General features: G+C 48.7%; 9 protein-coding genes across 9 annotated transcripts; 2 read left to right on the top strand and 7 right to left on the bottom strand.

Moving 5' to 3' along the window:
- Positions 1 to 15: 15 nt before the first annotated feature.
- F5147DRAFT_724069 (uncharacterized protein) lies at positions 16 to 1,289 on the top strand. The gene is made up of 2 exons (XM_041439016.1): positions 16 to 456; positions 512 to 1,289. The coding sequence occupies exons 1-2, from the start codon at positions 372 to 374 to the stop codon at positions 841 to 843; spliced, it is 417 nt and encodes a 138-aa protein (XP_041286388.1). The 5' UTR covers positions 16 to 371; the 3' UTR covers positions 844 to 1,289.
- Positions 1,290 to 1,679: 390 nt separating this feature from the next.
- Positions 1,680 to 4,208, bottom strand: F5147DRAFT_441815 (cytochrome P450). Its single transcript, XM_041429888.1, has 12 exons — positions 3,863 to 4,208; positions 3,706 to 3,802; positions 3,517 to 3,653; positions 3,328 to 3,453; positions 3,019 to 3,268; positions 2,841 to 2,966; positions 2,684 to 2,786; positions 2,456 to 2,631; positions 2,355 to 2,401; positions 2,182 to 2,304; positions 2,102 to 2,131; positions 1,680 to 2,050 (listed from the first exon to the last, which is right to left on the bottom strand). The coding sequence occupies exons 1-12, from the start codon at positions 4,042 to 4,044 to the stop codon at positions 1,861 to 1,863; spliced, it is 1,587 nt and encodes a 528-aa protein (XP_041286387.1). The 5' UTR covers positions 4,045 to 4,208; the 3' UTR covers positions 1,680 to 1,860.
- Positions 4,209 to 5,342: 1,134 nt separating this feature from the next.
- On the bottom strand, positions 5,343 to 7,032 carry F5147DRAFT_724043 (Scd6-like Sm domain-containing protein). Its single transcript, XM_041439015.1, has 5 exons — positions 6,946 to 7,032; positions 6,800 to 6,894; positions 6,723 to 6,750; positions 6,495 to 6,636; positions 5,343 to 6,444 (listed from the first exon to the last, which is right to left on the bottom strand). The coding sequence occupies exons 1-5, from the start codon at positions 6,963 to 6,965 to the stop codon at positions 5,671 to 5,673; spliced, it is 1,059 nt and encodes a 352-aa protein (XP_041286386.1). The 5' UTR covers positions 6,966 to 7,032; the 3' UTR covers positions 5,343 to 5,670.
- Positions 7,033 to 7,709: 677 nt separating this feature from the next.
- Positions 7,710 to 9,225, bottom strand: F5147DRAFT_840872 (uncharacterized protein). Its single transcript, XM_041444330.1, has 2 exons — positions 8,374 to 9,225; positions 7,710 to 8,323 (listed from the first exon to the last, which is right to left on the bottom strand). The coding sequence occupies exons 1-2, from the start codon at positions 9,064 to 9,066 to the stop codon at positions 7,916 to 7,918; spliced, it is 1,101 nt and encodes a 366-aa protein (XP_041286385.1). The 5' UTR covers positions 9,067 to 9,225; the 3' UTR covers positions 7,710 to 7,915.
- A 454-nt stretch (positions 9,226 to 9,679) lies between these two features.
- F5147DRAFT_586493 (uncharacterized protein) lies at positions 9,680 to 9,910 on the bottom strand (the record flags this gene model as incomplete). Its single annotated transcript, XM_041431930.1, has 1 exon — positions 9,680 to 9,910. A coding segment is annotated over one exon (231 nt), but the record flags the coding sequence as incomplete, so codon positions are not given.
- A 381-nt stretch (positions 9,911 to 10,291) lies between these two features.
- Positions 10,292 to 10,765, bottom strand: F5147DRAFT_527212 (uncharacterized protein; the record flags this gene model as incomplete). The annotated part of the gene is made up of 3 exons (XM_041430016.1): positions 10,292 to 10,362; positions 10,414 to 10,627; positions 10,682 to 10,765. Coding segments are annotated over 3 exons (369 nt in total), but the record flags the coding sequence as incomplete, so codon positions are not given.
- A 2,240-nt stretch (positions 10,766 to 13,005) lies between these two features.
- F5147DRAFT_724040 (uncharacterized protein) lies at positions 13,006 to 13,476 on the top strand (the record flags this gene model as incomplete). The annotated part of the gene is made up of 3 exons (XM_041439014.1): positions 13,006 to 13,238; positions 13,273 to 13,327; positions 13,373 to 13,476. Coding segments are annotated over 2 exons (288 nt in total), but the record flags the coding sequence as incomplete, so codon positions are not given.
- A 5,424-nt stretch (positions 13,477 to 18,900) lies between these two features.
- Positions 18,901 to 19,434, bottom strand: F5147DRAFT_531993 (uncharacterized protein; the record flags this gene model as incomplete). The annotated part of the gene is made up of 1 exon (XM_041430097.1): positions 18,901 to 19,434. A coding segment is annotated over one exon (534 nt), but the record flags the coding sequence as incomplete, so codon positions are not given.
- A 232-nt stretch (positions 19,435 to 19,666) lies between these two features.
- F5147DRAFT_780106 (uncharacterized protein) lies at positions 19,667 to 20,080 on the bottom strand (the record flags this gene model as incomplete). Its single annotated transcript, XM_041442408.1, has 1 exon — positions 19,667 to 20,080. A coding segment is annotated over one exon (414 nt), but the record flags the coding sequence as incomplete, so codon positions are not given.
- Positions 20,081 to 20,096: the final 16 nt, after the last annotated feature.

The following is a 20,096-nucleotide window of genomic DNA, read 5'->3' as shown; positions in this document are numbered from 1 at the left end:
AACGCACTAGCGCTGCTGCAGCTGGTAGTAGTGTGATTGAATTGTTGGCAACACAGCTATAGTCAAGAAATGTCTGGGCCAGTGTCTAGTTGAGTATATAGTGCCCCGAAGTAGATCGGTTCCCAACAGGCCTGGGGTAGTCCCTGAACGCATCACCGTTTACGTCAGTACTACTAGTGACAAAGAGACCTCAAGGAGTCATAGAGTCACAGCATCACTGGCAACCAGATACGAGAGTAACGAGACACGGACCCGAAATCATCTCTAGACCGAAGTACTCCTGTTTTTTGTCGGGTAGTTGGGAACGGTATAACAGTTCTTATGACTGACGGGTTCCGACATTGATACTAGTCACTCTTGTCGATCTCAACATGCAGCTCTCACACTCTTTCACGGCACTCATGGCCTTTGTCGTCATTACTGCAACATATCCAGCACCGCATTTGTTGACGACATGTGAGGATTCATGTTTTGCTCGACATAGTCAGATTGATGCTGATATGCGATGTAGCGTTGGCTAGGCGCGGGGTGCTTACCTCTAACCTCGATCAAAACACTAGGGTTGTCGGTAGTCCTAGCCCACTCACCCCACTTATGATGCCCAACGCTGACTCGGATTCGCCCGAGGACTCCCCTGATGGATTTGACAAGCGCGCAGAACTTGACCAGCTTAACGTCCCAGTCGTCATCCCAGTCGTCGTCCCAGTCAACGACCCAGTCGTCCCACTCAATGTCAACGTCCCAGTCCACGTCCCAGTCGTCTTCCCAGTCAACGACCCAGTTGGCGCTCCCGGCGCGCCCGACTCACCTAACACACCTACCTATCAAGCGCGCGGAGCTTGATGACATCGCTTGTTCCGCATCTACTCTACCTACATCACCTGATGAGTTTAGCAAGCGCTGTCCTCCCGTACCTACAGGGGGTGACGAGTCTAGCAAGCGCGAGGAGATGAGCAAGGTGCCGATTCGGAGCCTGCCGGAGAGGCAACACCACACGTCCAACTAAGCGAGACGCTGTTATTTGAAATTCGAGCTTTTCATACAGGACAAGTTGTTGCTATTCATTCCCTTACCCTCGTTAGCATAACATCTCGTTACATTCGTTCTTTATCTTCCTTTCACTAATACCGTGCAACCCTCGTTTCCATACAAATGACCTATCAGCATTTAAACCTGCAACTCCTAGGCTCGTCATCATCCCAGAGTCAACGTCGCACTGATATGCCTTTTAGTCTTGATGCGCTGTTCTAAAAAAGAAATCACCCTGTCGCGTGTGAGGCCAATACTGAGGTACTTTCGAGTTGATTTTAACATTTGTTAGAATGTAAGTTGACTCTTGAAATTGGGAGTCTGGGACAAGAAAATCTTGCAAGCCCGAATTCTGCAACGAGATAATTAATGTTGCATGACGTATTAGCGAAAGTACATGCGAACCCCTTTAGAGAGTACATGGCGCCGACACGAATCAAGTATGGGGCACCGCCAGAGGTTTGTAAACTTAACCCTAACCCCCTACGGTGCAAAGCGGAGGATGGAGAATCTGCTTCGATTATTGTTGTCGTAGGCTTCAACTTGAGTACAAAATATAATTTGCGTATGACACGGAGTGACTGACCCTTTCAAAATCTATATTTCACTGGTACAATAACCAAAAAAAAACAATATCAAAGGGTCACACAGTGCAGCACATGCCCCAATAGAAATCGACTTGGATGAGGATACTCAAAGTGAGCCGGACGTTAACAAATAAATTCGCGAAAAAGTTACAAGTCAAACTTGGAGCCAAATTGAAGTGTGATAACGATATGATGATTTGTCCCCGGTCCGATAGTGACAATCCAACCCAGGCGTCAAGGCTTCTCACCCAGCCCCAGGATAGTTCTGCATCATACGCCTAAGCTCCACTTCTGGAACCCTCGCCTGAAATTCAATAGCGCATGGGACGTTTGGCATAGATGTGTTTGTGAACCCCATGTCATCCTGTGGCTTCGTAGGATCCAGACTGAGCTGAAAGGCCCAAAGAATAAGAAGCGAATTTATGAACACCGATCTGTAACATATCAGATGTGATTCAGGAAATTATGTGGGTGGAAAGAATGACCTGTTCGCAACGTGTTGACCTGGGCATACCCTGGAAGGAAGGACGATCAAAGAAAGTGCATCCCACAAGACAGTACTTACCGCCGACCAAACCCATATACAAAGAATGTGAGATCGTCTCTCAAGCGACCTTGCTCGTCAATCCAGCGCTGGGGCTTGAACGCACCAGGCTCGGGATATACTTCTGGATCTCGAGAGATGGCCCTGAGGCGGTGACAATTGGATATGTCATACCTTGAAGGATATAGACTTACCAGTGGTTTCCGAACACCGTAGTTCCAGCGGGAATGCAATAGTTTTCCTGCCGACAGATGTGATATTATCCTCTCACGGCAAATGATTCAAAAGCACTTGCCCAAATGACGTCTTCAGTAGTTCGGTGAGGGAATCCTGTGGGATGGACTGTGTGAACGTCAGCACAGGACCGACCATCCAGAAACTCACCAAAAGGAGCCAACGGTCTCCATCTCGAAACCTCAGAGATAAAGGCCTCCAGATGAGGAAGGGATGGTTTATCGGCGAAAGTCGGTGCTTTGGTGCAAAATGAATGATTTGACAGAACTACAATATACAATCAAGCTACCTCGCTCTCGTCCGATGACTGCATCAAGCTCGGCCTGTACTTTGGCTTGCTCTTCAGGGAAATGTGCAGCTGCCATTAGCACCGTGCATATCGCTGTAGCAGTCTATCACCCCACCTCAGTGTATACAATCGTAAAAAAAACAGAAAGACACCTTACTGTTTCGGTTCCAGCTCCAAAAAAGGAGCCACAAAGATATGCCATCTCCATCTCTGTCAAGTCGTAGAGATGGCCATTTTCTAGAATGTATCTCGAAAACGAAGGGCCAATATCCTCATTCCTCTGCTGTGGAACAACAACTCAGACCTCATGTCAAGATAGACAAGGCAATGCCTACCATGTGCAGTTTTACACGAGTCAGCTGGTCTGTGTGGAGTTTCCTAACCCTCTTAAAGTCATCTCTTAATTCTGGCGCATACCAAGGAAGGTATTTGAGCCACGGTATCGATTCTACCCAGTAAGCACCGGGGCGCATGACTACACGAAGTCGGGACATGAGGCGGCGAGCCTCCCTAACTTCGGGGTCAGCTGCCGATGTCGGCGAGGTCTTCCCATATGCAACTTTCAGGATCGTCGCTGCGGCATAACTTCCAAGAGCCTGTAAGTCACATACTACGAGACCCCGGCGCCACAGGAAGCCGCTTACGTTATCGCATGGTTCTGAAAGTTGCTTGGATCGTCAAGAATGTTGAGGATTACGGCTCCCGCTTGCGACATCTGCAGAGGTTGATACATCTCGGCTGATTTGGGCTGGAGATGCGTATGGAGTACTCTGCATCGCATCGAGAAGTAACATGAGAGCGGTTTGAGCCTTTACAGTATCGCGACGACAAACCTACGCAGCCGACGGAGCCTGTCCCCAACATGGCAGAAAGCGAGGTCCAGTCCGCGTGTAATAATTTCTCCACCAGCAACCGCGCGAGGTCGATCAGCTAGCGTTCTACCCTGCTTCTCCATTATATCCACTGCGGCCTGTCAGGGAATGTTGAGTTTGGAGATACTAACTTATCATAAAGGGACTAACTTTGTAGCGGCCGATGATCACCATGTTCTGCATTCCTGAGCGGATAGTGATCAGAGGGCCATACTCGTCAATCCACCGCGCCACAGTAAGAAATGGCCTGATCAGAAATGTGATATAATTAGATCCTATAGATGAGGTTGCAGATATGAAACTTCACTCGTGAGGGAGCAGGAAGTGTCCCCGAACTCTCCAAGTTGGAGGAGAAGGTGGGAGAGGAAGGCGGCTATCTGATTTACGAAGGTAAACCCAAACAATCGTTCCTATTACTCCAACACAAGCCGCAACACCGAGGGTGAGCGACATGTTATCAGAAATGCGCAGGTCAGGGAGCTGTAGCATGATCGATTGGAGGAGTTAGGATGGACCTCATCGAAAGTGCATTTAAGTTGTTTTAAATAAGGTTCCCTGCACCAACTCGACGAACAGGAAGAGACAGGTAGTGTCATATCCTATTACGCATTATTCCACTTGCACAGTTGGGGATAAAATGATGGCTCTGTAAAAATACCATCAGCGACTCGAGCGGAACATACTACGACTCCGCCGAAACCGGTCAGGATCTTGTCGAATCTTCGCGACTACCGTCAGGTGAACTAGTATCGGTGGCAATCATGAATCACAATTGGCTTACTCCTTCATGACCTTGTGCACTGGCTGTGTCGACTTTAACACGTGCCGAGTCGTATGATGCCAACGACGATGTGCGGTGGTGTGAGGCACTCATGGCAGGTATAGTGCAGTTCGCTGAGTCTGGAAACCAGACATTTTAAAAGCGGATATCTTTGTGTACAACTGCAAAAAGATACTCACAGTCATGAATGTGTATGCACGTTGCAGGCTAATACAGTTACTGTAATATGGATTACGAGTCGTTTCCCTAAATAAGATAGTAAGCTGGCTGAAACATCCCGGGAGTGTCGAACCCGTGATCGGACTTCCTTTTCGAGGCAAGTCTGGCAATTTATCGAGCGTTTTGCCTGTTGGTATTCCGAAGTAGATAGGCGCTCGCCATGTACAGAATGTTCTTGAAACACAAGCCCGCATCAATTATATTAGACCTCAAGGAGTTATAGAATCACAGCATCACTGGCAGCCAAATACGAGAGTAACGAGCCACGAACCTGCAATTATCTCTAGACCGAAGTACTCGTGTTTTTGTCGGGTGGTTGGGAACGATATAATAGTTCTTATGACTGACCGGATCCGACATTCTTGTCGATCTCAATATGCAGCTCTCACACTCTTTCACCGCACTCGTGGCGCTGTCCTCCCGCACCTACCGCACCTACTCTACCTACAGAGGGTGATGAGTCTAGCAAGCGCGAGGAGATGAGCAAGGTGCCGATCCGGAACCTGCCGGAGAAGTCAACACCATTGACCAAGACGCTGTTAACTCTGTCGTTCTAAACTCTCGTTTCCGTATAAATGTCCCATCAGCATTTAAACCTGCAGCTCCTAGACTCGTGATCATCCCAGAGCCAACGTTGCGCTGATATGCCTTCCAGTCTTGATGCGCTGTTCCAAAAAAGAGTAGGGTGCGGGTCCCAGAAAGGAGCGGGATTGGTGTCAAGAGTTATGGGCAGGATGTAAAGATCGACAGTTGAAAGATGGAGAGCCGAATTCGACAGTCAAACATCACTCGAATACCTATAAATTCACTCATTTTACTACTCCGTCGCGTGCGAGGCCAATACTGCAGTGAGGTACTTTCGAGTTGATTTTAACATTTGTTAGAAAGTAAGTTGACTCTTGAAATTGGGAGTCTGGGACAAGACAATCTTGCAAGTCCGAATTCTGCAACGAGATGAATGTTGCATGACGTATTAGCGAAAGTACATGCGAACCCCTTTAGAGGTACATAGCGCCGACACGAATCGAGTATGGGCTCCATACTGATACTGGTGATTACTAGCCTGAAACAGCAAAGATGAACAGACGACTGGTGCAAGTAAGAATTATGGGAAGCTAACGGCCCCCGACAGGAGGCGCACCACGCCCCCTTGGACGTCCCCCTCGTCGTCCATATCCACCCCAACCTCCGACATAAGCGCCCGGACCCATCAGTCCTACGCCCCCAGGCTCACCAAATGTAGCCACGTTACGCTCTCTTTCTTCCTCCCTACGGTTCCTGCCTCCACCACCTCGCCGTCCACCGGTGCCTCGTGTTGGTGGCGGAGCAGCTTGAGTTGAAGATGATAAAGAATCGAAAAATGATTTCGTTGGGTTATAAGCCAGGTCGTCTTTCTCATCCTTTTTGTCCGTCGGCGAGTCACGGTCGGACGAAACGCCATTCTCAGTATCGCTATCCTTCTTCTTTGGTGCAACCGCCGTCTTGTCGAACCGAGCGTTCGAGCTCTGGAAATCGAAATCCGTTGAAGGCACCTTAATATCTTTTGTCTCTCCACCGTGACCGTGATGACCACCACGTCGGCCACCACGACCTCCATGCGCGGGCGCCGTATTTCCGGATCCACGCAAGTCTCCCAAAGCGCGTTGAACTGTTTCCATTGATGCAGCGGCAGTGTGTACCGAACTGACACGACTCGGGCCAGTGCTAGGACCTGGGGCATCGGTCGTTTGCACGACTGGGACCGTCGGGGGAGCTGGCGCATCTTGCACCGGCACAGGCTGAGGATAGGCAGGAGCCTGAGCTTGTGGTGGTGGGGGCTGGGCTACGACAGGCTGTTGGTATTGAGGACCGTATGCACCGTACTGGGGTTGAGTTCCTGGAGCAGACGCCTACCATACTAGATTATTATGGTGTGTTCAGGTAGGGAAAAATCACTCACCCCCAGCACCGCAGGATCGTCGTGAACACTACGAAGACTCGGAGGAGCTGGTTCATCAACTGCAAGATCTTTGACCTCAGACGCGCGGAAAATTATGTATTGGTATGGTTCTTGGACGGGAGGAATGAATTCTGAGGGTGGCCTGACGCGAGTTTGATGTCAGATTACGCGTCGTGAGGAGAAGGCGAGGCAGAAAATGGCGGTGTCAGAACAAGAACAATGGCTCACCTTCTCGACTCTGTACCCATAGAAAACACTAGAAACCATATAAGACCAACTGAACAACTGCAGAAAGCGAATCTCACCATTTGAGAGTTGGATCGTGGAAGCAGCGGGGTCAATACCCGCCAGTATTCCTCGATACCGTACATCAGAGTGAGATATGAGAGAAATTGGTTTTCTGAGCAGTAGTGATCAGAACCAATTGCGAAATGAGTATGAATCTACATACCCTATAAAGCTCAGTGCCATGGTTGTTGTCAAAGGCTAGAATTGCAAGAATTGCTTTCTGTGTATTTCGTATCACCGCCGCTCGAACTCGGCCTTTTTGAGTCGGAGCTTCAATCGGTTCAACACGACCTTCCTACTTTGGCGGCATGACACTGACAAGTCAAGTGGCAGTCCCGCCAGGGGCACATTAACTATCTACAGGATGGGAGAGGCGATCTGCATTTGCGCTTGACAGTTCATTGGTCGCAGGTTGCAACTGTAGAGCAAAGAGTATCGACCTGAAGGGTATAATCATCTGTGAGTTTCAAGTCGATCTCCATTGAATCAATAATCATTGATTTTAGTGACCAAACAGATCATCGTATGATTTAATGTCGAAGTTTGCGGTGCTGAACGCTGCAAAGTTGATGTCCCAATGTTTCATGGGCCCTCAGAGCACTGCTGATGTCATCTGTCCACAAGTTGGCTTCTCCACCATAGGCTTCGGAACTTCGGAAGCGCTGAAGTAATTGTAATTGAGGACATCAATCATGCGTTTCAACAAATTGCAAAATATGTTCTAGGTAAGTCCGAGGCCTGAGTGCGGCACTCATCGTGTTGAAGGCCATAGTATGAATCGTATAGCTTTGAACATCTTCCTTCATACCACGATTCGAACTCGTGACCATCGGTGCATTCTAGAGCTGTCGTATATTTACCGGTGGTTTTTCTACAGTTTGAAACCAAAAAACTATATCCTTTCATGATACCGGCGGGAACTTGAACTTGAGGACAGACCGCTTAAACTTTTAAATAAGTGTGCTCTCCGAATTATGGAGACACGCATAATACCGTCAGGCACCGAGACAAGGATACTACAGCCTCAAAGAGGCCTGTACACTAACCTACAGTTATGGTGCGATGCTAGTATAAGTATGTGAGGGATAGGAAATGCAATAAAAGGCTACATGCGCTACGTGATGTGTATGTGATCACGACCTCTCCAACCTTCCTGCCACCCCTTCCGCCTCTCCTTTAGCCTGTCCAAAGTCTGGATCCACAGATGTCACACTCTTTTGTCTGGTGTCAGCAGGTGTCACCACGGCGCTAAGAGCTGGATCTATTGGGTCTGACGGAGGTCCAGACGTCGTGGTTGAAGTCGGCGTGGAAGTCGTGGCAGTTGTAGAAGTATCTGGATTAAAATTGCGGAAAGGGGACGGTGCCACTAAAGGGCGATGGAATCGAGCACGGAACTCACTGGGGTGGGGCTGAGGAGGTTCCCCAAACCCACTGCTAGCAGGGTCGGCCATATCAACATTTGGAAATGGGGCACCCGATGGTCCAGGAATAGAGCCGTCTGCAGCTTTGGCTGCAGCTTGTTGGGCATAGTGCATACGACGCTAGTATCGGGTGAGTTATTTTGGCAGTTATAAAATACAGTGGTTCGTACTTGATGATCCCATTGATCAAAGGCTTCTGCTATGACTGGTTCCAAGGAAGCAAGTTCCTCGCTCGTGATCGCCAACGTCCTTAGAAGGTGTTGTTTAAGAAGGGGCGCGCATGAAAAAGATAGGAGTAACGTCGAAGCAAAATTTTGTCCGCCGGTAAGTTGTGGAGGCGGTGCTTGAGGGAAGGACGGGTCTTGCGGGTTCATTGGATGCGGCTGGTGTGGCATCTCATGGGGAAGAACCTGTTGATACTGGCCGTCTCCGTTTACTCTGTACTCTTCCATCCCCTGCATCATATCATTGGGCATATCCAGTCCCAGTTCCCGCATCTTCCGCTGCTTAACAAGACTCCGGTGTTTACGTTGCCGTTCTCGGGCGGCGGCCCTGACTCTTTCGCGCCTAGAAAGTTCCTCAGGCGTCATTTCTTGACCGGTAAAAGTCGGAGTGGGTGGTTGAGATGGCTGAGGCTGGGGAAGAGCCTGGGCATCCGTGGGTTGTGTAAATGCCATTATTGCATTGATGTTATTGACAGTACGATCACGCTCGCGTTTCCTGCGCTGCCGCTCCGCAGCCTTCTCTCGTTTTTGCCTTTGTTGGGGCGTCTCATTTTCTCGCGAACGTCTACGGGCAGATGAAACTGGTGAGAGGGTGCTCTGTGATGGATTATGATGAGCCCCTGGGTCCATAGCATGCATTGTCCGGATGTGACTGAGCCTTGGATGTGACGCTTGTTACGGCGCCTTCAGCGAAGGTGACCGTCGTCGTGACAGAGAGTGACGAAGGAGAAACCAAACAGGGTTACGCACACCAACCACACCGGACTGATGAGCGTGAGAAGAAGTTACTAATATAAGCGGTTCTCAAAGTTGACTTCGTAGAATTTTGGAAGGTCAGAAATTTGCGCGTTGCCGGTAGTATTGAAGCTCCGACGCTGACAAACAAACCCTAAGCTTTCAAGCTGTACCATCTGCTATAGCGTTCTGCAGCTCCATCAATATGCCCCGTGAATCAGATCGAAAGAAGCTGCTTCGCAGCCTCAAACAAACCAGAAATGACCTTACCATCGCGCAATATATGGAACTAATCGAGTTTATGATAGATCAGCTACTAGATGAAGATAGGGATTAGCACGGGTATACCCCGGGGTATATGCATTGACACCCGCACCCACACCCATCAATATACCCACACCCGTACCAGGGGTGTGGGTTTTCATGTGGGTACCGAAGATAGACACCCATACCCGTACCCATGGAGGGTACACCCGCGGGTGACATTGAATTAGTACTACGAAAACAGCAATTGTAGCTACCCTAACTGTATTTGGTCCCATCCTTCCTCAAGTTCTAGCTCCTCGTCACCTACAACATCCGTGAGGTTGCTAACAGCTAAAACATCTTCGTTCTTCACCAAACCCAGCCGGCTCCAGTAGCTCAAGCACAAGAGGGCGCGAGTGGACTGCACATTTAAGCGAGAATGGACATGTGATAGGACAAGGCGGCCACGGCTGAAGAGCTGTTCAACATCCACCGAAGTAGCTGTGATCAGTGTTAGAAATCATTCGAAACGAGTGAGAAAGCTGCACGTACCAGGTATAGTGAGGTAATCTAAAGCCATACGAGACAGGTGAGGGTATAATGTGCGCCGGTTGTGCCACCAAGCAAGGGCATTGGGTACATCTTCGATGCCTGCATTGAGGTATCGGTCAATTTCACTACCAAGGTCGGAATTTTTTGGGGCAGCGAGGGCTGGCATGTTATCAAATATGTTGTCCTGATATTTGTGTTAGTACAGCGCATGGTTGGGAGATACCACAAAACTCACTGATGTGGCTGATGGAATGACCATGCTGTCATTGTTGGATTCAACCAGGGAGGAGTCTAAGTACAACCGCTCGAACTCATCCCTCAGCAGCTTCTCGGCGGCATCAATCCACTCATTCTCCCAATTCGCCACCTTGAAATACACAAGTTTATGACGTGGGTGAAGTACTATTGTGAAAACAAAGGTTAGAAAATGAACAGTAGTATCAATTGACTTACTCATCGCAATACGGTACACATCAGAGTGGTCCGTCAATTGATAGTAGCGATTTAATGTTTTTTTGGCCAGTCCCACAGCGGCACGAATCGCAGGAAGGTATTTGTCGTCAAGAGAGTATGTAGTTAGTTTTTCATCCATTAGATCCATGGCTGGTATTACGGTGGCAAGATTGGGGACAGCGCGTGAAAAAAACATGGTGGCATCTTTCAGAATCTGGGGTAAGTTTCAGGTTTCAGCGTGTACATTGCTTACAAATACTCCACGCACCTTCAGCACATCCCGCAGCTGACCAACAATCTTCCACTCATAGTCCATCAGCTGCTTCTCGTCAAGTGCAGCCTTGGCTTTCCCAGTTAGTTTGGTAATCCGTTTAGCGGCAGAATGGAAGGGGTTTGGCTGCATGACAGTAGGGTGTGTTCTTGATTTAGAGTTTAGAGTTAGAGTTCGGAGTCAGAGTTTGCATGTATGACTAAAGCATGGTCATGTGGTATGATGTAATGTAGCTCGTTTGGACCCACATTCTACATGTAACATGATAGATGGAATCAACATAGATGACAAAGATAGTATTATTGAAAATGAAGTTGTTGGCTATTCAACCTAGGCATACCATTCACTGAGACCACTACTAGCATATTTGACAAAGTTGAATCACATATCACAGTGCAAAGATAATTTTTTTGCCTACATACCCACTGTGTGGGTGTGGGTAGGGGTGTGGGTATCCTAAGTGCCTACCCCCACCCATACCCCAGAGGTACCCACACCCACGACCCACGTGGGTTGAGGATACCCATGCTAATCCCTAGATGAAGACGACGATGAAGACGATGATAAGGAATCTGACGACGCTGTCGATGGCCATAGTGGCTCGGATATTAGTATACGGTCCGCATCACCAACATGGCCAACGTCCCCAGTGTCCCCCACGTCGTCGATCGCATCTGCCTTGTCAAACAACTCTCTGACGTCACTCTCCACAGCGTACTCCGAATTCATATCGCGCGATATCCCAGATATGTGCGAACGAGTCTTTACTCAGTTTGCCGATGCAATCACTGCACTGCATGACGAGGTAGAGAAATGTCGAGTCCTTGATGTCCGTCCGTCTCTAAGTCGCGCGCCTCAGCTACACTTGCTGGAGGAGTGGGCTCTATTCTCACCTGAAAAATTCCGTCGCAAGCTCCGTGTTGACGCGGACGTGTTTGATGAACTTACGAAGTTGATTCAAGGACATGCCATCTTCTACAACAATTCGAATAACCCCCAGCTCCCTGTCCCAATACAGCTCGCCATTTTTCTCAACGGCGCTGGCCATTATGGCAATGCCGCAACCACTGAAGACATCTCTGACTGGGCTGGAGTGTCCGTGGGGACCGTCTACAACTGCTACAAACGGGTGATGATCGCAATCCTTCAACTTCATGACCGGGCCATTCATTTTGATCCGCTTGATCACGAGGATCAAATTGAGCGAGAGCGGGCGAAAACTTACGTCGAAAGTAAGACGTGTCATGAATGGCGTGGAGGCTTTCTTTCTGTAGATGGGACTCCGTCCCCCTTACACGAGAAGCCAGGTTGGCATGGGGAGGGTTTCTTCGACAAGAACTCAGACTATTCTCTAACAGCGCAGGTAAGTGTCAGTTCGATGTGCAGCGTGGTGACTTACCATCAAAAAGGTTGTTATATTCCCTCATAATCTTCGTATCGTGGACTATGTCATTGGCGTACCTGGAAGTCTCCACGACTCAAACGTATTTGCGCGGACAAGAGTTTCCCGGGATCCTGAGTCGTTTTTCGGTGCAGGAGAGTGGCTGTGGGCAGATTCGGCGTACGCTGCGCGAACCTGGTGTGTGCCGCCATATAAACGGCCAGTGGGAGGGAGTTTGACGCTGGACCAAAAGACGTTCAACTATAACCTATCAACAGTGAGTATGAATGGCAATATACATTCATAGTACTTACCCAACATCTAGGTCCATGTTCGTTCAGAGCATTTTTTCGGCTCTATCAAGGGCCGGTTCCAATCACTGCGGGAGCTTCGCATCCCAATCCAAAGTCAGAAGGACCTCGACTATGCAAACATGTGGATCCGTTTGTGCTTTGTTCTGCACAATCTAATCGTCGAAATCGAAGAAAAAACACACCATGAAGACACGAATGTCTGTTTCTATCAGCAAACTCAGAGGTTGAGGCGGGCTGATGGTGATGCAGGAGAGGATGATCAGCAAGGGGGTGGTGCAGTAGGTGATCAGACTTACATTGGAACTGCAGGGCAGGATTTTCGCAACATGTTAAAGGCGCGGTTGCTTTCCTCATTGGAGCGAATCGCAACACATTAAAGATGTGTTTGTCAAGTAGAAGTTCTTCATCCTCCTTAGCACCTAACCTTTGTCAAGTAGAAGTTCTTCGTCCTCTTTAGTACCCAACGAGGGAAATTTGCGCTTGAGCTCAAAGCGCTTATCCCAAACCTGTAGTGTTTGCTGTGTGTAGTCACGCTTGAGATCGAGTACAAAATGGCATGCATTTCCGAGTCCTAAAAACGAGTCGCATGATGACACAGTACAGACCTACTTCAGTTTTGATCAGAACCACGTAGTGCTGCCGCGGTCCGGTCCAGAACCACGGTTCGAACCGGACTTTTGGTCCAGTTCTCTGTGGTTCGGTCCATGGTTCCCTCACCAGCCAGAACCGGACCGGAAAGTGGTTCTGGGTTCTGGACCTTCACTAGTGGTCCGGTTCTGGTTCGACTTTCCCGAACCTTCCCGAACCGTTCCTTGACCTTCGAATTCCCTCGACTTCGACACCAACCACGACGACATCGGTGTCCATGTCGACATCAAAACACCGTCTTCGAGATTTGCATTATTTGTTAATCAGGCTACTGTTAGCCTTTTTGAAGGTAAGTACTAATCAATTTATTCTCAAGACTCTGACATATGTTTACCTATATCACAGATATCTACTTGTTCTAGTCTATATGCTTCCTGGATAGTCATGATCCTCCACCGGTTCTCAACTCTAACAGATCTCCTTGGATATTGTCGCTCTGTGGTGTTAGGCTATGTGCCATGCATAAAACGGGGTGCCGACCAAAAAACTGTGAGTTATTTGCCTGACGATGTCTGAAGACTGCTGTGCTCTGAACGCTGACGGCACCCTCAAGGATGCTTCTGAAATTACCTTTTTTAATGATCCTGATGATAAAGTACCATTGCCCCAGGTCGCATCTTCTGCCCAGCCATCCTCTTCCACTACATCCGCAAAGGACGCCTTCTCTGTTCTGCTCAAGGCTGGATGCACCCCAGCAACAGTTGCAGCTGGATCTAGGCGCTCTGGCCGGCCCTCAAAACCATCAGCTCGTATTCGCAATGCTGACAATGCCTGCGGTCTGTCTTCGTCAACTAACCGAAGGAAACGTGCTTTATCTAGTGCTACGGATCATCCAGCCCCCAAGAAAACTACCATGCGAATCTTATCCCCTCTTGACTCCGAAGATGAAGACATACCCTCTACACCTGATCTGGGAGAGTCGTCTGCTGACGAGCTGATCCCCCAACCAGAGGACGACAATGAAGTTGATGAATCTAAATCCGAGAACAGGTGCACCGCTTCGACTGTATGTACTCGTTTATTGTCTTCCTTGAGTCTCGACTAACACCTGTATTTAGCTTTCAAAAAGCGAACGCACAGCGGACGTTAGGACTATATTTACCTGTTTACCTGATGGGTGGGTGTGTACACTATGCAAGTAAGTGGTCCATATTGTTTTTGATATATTGTTTAATAACTTTCAAACAAGGTCCGCTGGTGAACCAGTGCAGAAGCACACCTTTCGTGGAGGTACTTCGACACTTCGCACACATATTGTCCGCCACAAGAAGTCGCATTTTCAAGTCTACAAGGAGCGTTGTGAGGCCGCAGGCATCACAATGCACTCTCGTGCGATCCCACCTGGAGAAGACAACATCATGACACAATCGCAAACAACTCTCGATGGCAAGCTTGTTTGCAAACCACCTGCGTTCACCAAGGAAGGGTTCCTTGAATATATCATGGAACTTATCGTGACGGAAGACGACGTACATTTATATATATATATATTTGCATCAATTTATTTACATCACACCAGGCAATACAATTAATTGACAAGCCAGCGTTTCGGCGTTTATTACAGTATGCGCGTCCCACCCTGACTGAAAAGGACATTCCGCATCGCATCAAGTTAACGGAAACTATCAAGTCTCGAGCAATGACCGTGGTTGAAAACATCAAGGAGCGTCTAGCGGTGAGTCTTGACCTACTTATATTATGGCATCAGTCTTAAAATATTTCATCAGCATATTGACAGTGCGGTGTCCATGACATTCGACTCATGGACATTGATAATCGGCGAACCATTTTTTTCGGTCACTGGTCATTATATTTGGAGCCCTGCCGGCAAACCACTGCAGTGGGAGCTGAGAAATGAGCAACTTGATTTCATGCGGATCGAAGGCAACCACAGCGGCCTCAATATCAGCAATATACTCGTTAGGACAATAGACAGGTATAATATTCGCAACAAGGTATGTTTTCCAGAGTCTGGCTTCAGCTGTGGATTGACTTCGATTGCATAGGTTGGATGGATGACGTCGGACAATGCCTCAAATAATGATACCACTATGAATGAAGTTGCAAAGGCCATAGACGAGGATGGGACCCACTGGCTTCCAGGTCCCCGCCGCATCCGCTGTCAAGAGCACATCTTGAATCTTGCGGTGCGACATTTTGTTGATGGAGTCGCACCCACCCCACAGGCCACATTACTACGCAAGATTCGTCATGCTATTGATCATGATGAGGAAACTGACATCACTAGCTTGACTGCACAACTTGCGGCATTGGAACACGACCCTGATGCTATTGTGGAGGACGGTTTCGATGTTGGCGATGCTGTTGGAAAAGCACTGGCACTCATTGAACAGGTAAAGTCCTCTTTTTTTGTCTTTGAGTTCTCATTGACGCAATCAATAATTAGATCCGCAAATCACCACAAGCTCAAGCATTTTTCAAAAAATCATGTGAGGAGGAAGGTGTTGCTGTTCGTGAGATTTTGTCATGGGTGAGAACGCGCTGGGCGTCCTTATTCAAGTGCCTCGAGCGCTTCTTGTCCCTTCGCCTGGTAAGTCAGACATACAATCACTGGTTTAGTATCTAACATCTTTCAGGCTGTCAACCGCTTTACTCTGCTTGCCGACGAAAGCCACGAAGTCCCAAAGTTGCGCAACAAGGCATATAGCGACTTCAAGCTTGATCGAGCCGACTGGAGAAAGCTACGGCTAGTGCATGATGTCCTCAAGGTATTTATTTGTATATTCATTTTTATTTTATTTACTTATTGTTATAGGAACCTGCGACTGCACAGCAATCGTTCTCTTCGGTCGCGTACCCAACAGCCTGGCAGACCATACCCACGCTAGAGTGTCTCGCTAGCACGTGGGGGGCAATGGCCGGAAATCCAGAATATGCAATCATCGCGGACGCCATTACGAAGGGTCTCAAGAACGTCGAGAAGTACTACCAGAAAGCTAGTGACTCAGACGTCTACTTTATCTGTCTAGGTGAGTATCTTTTTTTTTTGCTTAAGTCCATGTCTCATTTTGTTACAGTTCTTGACCCTAACTATAAGTTAGCATACGTCGAACAGCGATGGACTGTGACAAAGGTCGCAAACGGGAGGGCTCGTTTTGAGGCAGTGGTGAGTACTATTCAAACTTAAGTACCCTACCGGTCTCTAACTCCAGATGTATTCTTAGTTTGACAAATATTATCAAGCGCCTCCAGCCCCAGGACCACATCCCAAGGAGCCAGAGGCCACGTCATCAACAATGAAAGCTTCGATTTGTTATGGTGCTTCCTGGATGCGCGACGCTATCATGGAACGTCAAGCTACAGACCATCGCACGTGCGATCCTCATCAAGAGCTCTCTGCATACCTTACTTCACCATTGGAGGAGACTGATGATGTTGTGGCATGGTGGGGTGTAAGTCAGCCCTCAAATTCATTGTTCCCCGCTTACATTCTTGATTAGTTACATTCGCTGCAGTACCCAACACTAGCTCGTGTTGCGCGTGATTACCTGCCCATTCAAGGCAGTTCTGTTCCCTCTGAACGCGCTTTCTCCAGCGCGGGCATCACATCAACTCTGTGCCACAACGCACTCGCATCATCCACTTTCTCCGCGCTACAATTGATGAAGGCAGCCTATAAGAATGGACATGTGTCAGCAGCAGTAGAGGCAGAAGGGTATGCAGTTGGTATGCAGTTAGACTAGCTACCCAATGTCATGTAGATGTCTTGTGAATGTTTTTTCCATTGCTTGAAAAATTTTCGGTTCGGTTCGCGTTCGGACCAGACAAGAACCGGACCGGACCATTGAGAACCGTTCTCAATGGTCTGGTTCTGGGTTCGACAATTTTAAAGAACCGAACCATGGTTCGGTTCTTGGTTCTTGTCAAGGACCCTCTGAACCGGACCGAACCGGACCACGGCAGCACTAGAACCACACTCCATAGCAATACGACGAATCCGAGCCTCCTCCTCTTCTCGACGTGCACGAGATAGCTCAAGCTCGAGTCTTGCAAACTCGATTTGTTGAGTCATCCTCTCCTGCTGGTGGAGATGGTCTTGTTCCGCAAGACGCATCACATGCTCCCGCTCATCACGAGCACTGCGGGCCTTGAGATCACGAGCCCAAATGTCGCCCTGAAGTTTCATACGTTTGTAGCTTTCGTGCTCGACACGACCCTCACGTTTGCTCTCAAGGTGCTTCATTAGAGAGTCTGCCATTTGGGACATTTTTTCTGCAGTGGCAGAGGTCTGGTCAAGAGCACTGCCGCCAGGGCGTTTGCGTGATGAAGAGGGGGGACGACTAAACTGAGGTGATGCACTTCGAGTAGGTGGACAAGACCGTTTTGTAGCAAGAGAAGGTGAACTTTCACGACTTCCCTTAAGCGAGCTGACACGGAGAGACCGCAGTGCTCGGCTGGCACCAATATCCGAGTCTTCTGAGTCGATAGGCGTAGACTGATAGCTAGGTGAAGATTCCCTAAAATCGGAAAAAACAGACAATGGATTATCGGGGGCACTGCGATTGGGTACTGGCGAGCGCTCAGGAGAGTTCAACGATACCACTCCAAGTGCGTCAGAAGTTGAGATGGGAGGGAGCTGAGATCGTTGGAACCAGCATCAGGAAATTGGGGAGTCGGTGGTATGACTAGGCGGAGTTGATAAATCTTAGTCAGTCAGCGAAGTGTTGGTCAGCCTAGATAATATACGATAATGTATTGCCAGGGAAGTGCCGGACTGATAGAGGATGATCAAGTCTATGTCGACCAGTTGAATAATAGTCAGACTTGATAATCAATTATAACTGGTTGTCATGCGAGTGTCAGGTTGACAGAACATGATCAAGTCTTTGCCAACTAGTCAAGTAATAACCGGACTAAATAATACATTATAAGTGGTTGTCAGACCAGCGCCAAATTGACGCTGTCAATGTCATCTTTGATTAAGATGCATTTCCCCTATTTCCAGTTTTCAGAAACAGTCGGTGGTCGGACTGTGTTATCAGCTAGAACGTCACAAGTAACAGAGGGTGCACAGCAAGTGGGGCTCAGAAGTCAACGTTCAGAGTGGAACGTTGAACTCGCAGTCAATAATATCCGGTTATCCGCCGTACAGTCATCCGATTTAAAGGCACAACTTATCTGACATACTGCAGCGTCTGGCCCAAGCCTCAGTTGCATGTCGGATGATTTGGTTCCAACTTGCAAGGGCAATGTTCACAAGTTTCAGCGCAAAAGGATAAGAAACCATCCAGCTCGGAGTTACCTATACCACTTATCACCACTAACACTCAGGAAACTTAACATTACTGAATCAACAATTTCCGACACCGTCAATCTAAATAGTCCTGTGGATAGTAAAACAACACATTTCAAGCCGACTCGTAACAGACTTTTACATGCGAATAATGAGCTGCTTGATCGCCGACATCCACAAGCCAATGTCGTCTGTCTGCGAGCCACGAGTGAGAAGGTCGACATGTATAGACAATGCGGCATCTCGGTCATGCGCCTCCATGGCTGTCAAGCAACCCTTGAATCAGGATTGCCCAAGCGTATTGATCGGAAACACGTACCTCTGGCCAAAACAAGCAACTGGTCAACTACAGGCTTGGATAATGTTTCACAATTCAAAGCATCGAATAGAGAATTGATCCGGCGCTGAAGGTCATCGGGCATTCGTCTTTGTTGGGGCTATGGAAGATTGTCAAAGAAGAGCTTCAATCACAGAAGACAATCACGTACTTGCGTCGTCTGCTTCATCCGTGTGAGTTGCTCGTTAATGATATTGAGGATGGGTAACGCAGACTCGTGGATATGAGCCCGGTCTCCAGGGGCTAGAAATTAATAATCCACTATGTGTCTGCACTGCCTTCACGCATCAGACTGCTCTGGAATTCCAGCCTACTCCCAAGTTGCTCCGCAAGGTTCGAAAACTCCTCCTGGCTCGCAAAGGTGCACAGCACCACAAATATCTCCTGCCATTCTCGCAGGTCGGCATTCTGTACGATGTCCGAGAGATCATTGATGACGATGCTCTGGAATAAACGAAGATAGGGATATGAGGTGGTACGCCGTTCGAAGTAAGCCTTCTGGGTGCGTTGAAGAAGATCTTCGCCACCCTTGATCGCGAGTAGGATAGCGTCCGCGTAGCGTTCGGCAGAAAGACACAACGAAACAGCAGACTCGAAGTCGCCAAGCACCAGTGCTTTCGTCACCAGCCCATCCATCTCACTCTCGTCAGAGGGGTAGATCTTGAACGTGTTCTTCAGGTTCTTATTTGCTACACTCGAAGGACCAGACCCAATGGTAGCAGCGACACTTGAATCAAGACCATAGTTATGATGAGGCACTTCGAGTTCGGGCGCAGCACCGATTGTGCTGAAGAAGTCAGCACCTGTATCCATCTGGGGTGTACCAAGGGCACCTTCATCACCAAAGAGACTTGGAGCAGTAGTCGTGGATTCACCATCTGTGACCTGGACGGCGTCGGATGCAACGCTGGCGCTTACCTCCGAAGGCGTCTTTTCAACACCCATTGTCGACAAATCCTCTTCACTGCCATCGTATTGTGCTTCTGGTTCTGCAAAGGACACCACTGGCTCGTGGGGTTTCGCTAGGTCCGCCCCAGCTTCATCCACGCTATGGTGCAACCTCCTTCAGCTTCGCAACCGCTTCCTCAACACGCCCCTTGATCTCCTCTTTAGAGTAACCTAACAGCGTGACAAGTTCGTCCCTCGAATTCGCACGGAACAAACTAAAGAGGGCCTTCCAGCCATCTTCACCAGCTTTCTCCGAGCGTACCCGCTCTTCTGCGAATGTGCTCAAGGTATTGGTATCCACAGCTTGTTGTAACTTTTGCGCCCGGTCGACAATATCTGTTTCTGTGATAACTTTTCGGATGTGCACTACGCTGCTCTGGTTTTTCCCTGAGGCTGCAGGTAAATTACCAACGCTGACGAGTTGCCCGCCGAACCCAAACGAACAGGAAGATGGGCGGCGGAGCCACTTGGGTGGTTGTTTGAGACTGAGCGTCGGAGCCGTGGTACGGGAGTGACCTGGCACGTCAAAC

This window comes from Suillus discolor (assembly GCF_016758755.1).
Source record: "Suillus discolor strain FC423 chromosome Unknown F5147scaffold_99, whole genome shotgun sequence".
Lineage (NCBI taxonomy): Eukaryota > Fungi > Basidiomycota > Agaricomycetes > Boletales > Suillaceae > Suillus > Suillus discolor.
Note: the sequence above shows the minus strand (reverse complement) of the source record. Positions and strands in the feature narration are given on the sequence as shown.

Excerpts from the sequence above, each read along its gene's own strand:
- F5147DRAFT_724069 (XM_041439016.1), top strand. The coding sequence starts at position 372 with ATGCAGCTCTCACACTCTTTCACGGCACTCATGGCCTTTGTCGTCATT. Across the intron at positions 457-511 it reads ACCGCATTTGTTGACGACAT|CGTTGGCTAGGCGCGGGGTG; the intron begins GTGAGGATTCAT and ends TATGCGATGTAG.
- F5147DRAFT_441815 (XM_041429888.1), bottom strand. The coding sequence starts at position 4,044 with ATGCTACAGCTCCCTGACCTGCGCATTTCTGATAACATGTCGCTCACC. Across the intron at positions 3,654-3,705 it reads TGATCATCGGCCGCTACAAA|GCCGCAGTGGATATAATGGA; the intron begins GTTAGTCCCTTT and ends ATTCCCTGACAG. Across the intron at positions 2,402-2,455 it reads CTACTGAAGACGTCATTTGG|GAAAACTATTGCATTCCCGC; the intron begins GCAAGTGCTTTT and ends ATCTGTCGGCAG.
- F5147DRAFT_724043 (XM_041439015.1), bottom strand. The coding sequence starts at position 6,965 with ATGGCACTGAGCTTTATAGG. Across the intron at positions 6,895-6,945 it reads ATGGCACTGAGCTTTATAGG|AAAACCAATTTCTCTCATAT; the intron begins GTATGTAGATTC and ends ACTACTGCTCAG. Across the intron at positions 6,445-6,494 it reads ACGATCCTGCGGTGCTGGGG|GCGTCTGCTCCAGGAACTCA; the intron begins GTGAGTGATTTT and ends CTAGTATGGTAG.
- F5147DRAFT_840872 (XM_041444330.1), bottom strand. The coding sequence starts at position 9,066 with ATGCATGCTATGGACCCAGGGGCTCATCATAATCCATCACAGAGCACC. Across the intron at positions 8,324-8,373 it reads TTGATCAATGGGATCATCAA|CGTCGTATGCACTATGCCCA; the intron begins GTACGAACCACT and ends ACCCGATACTAG.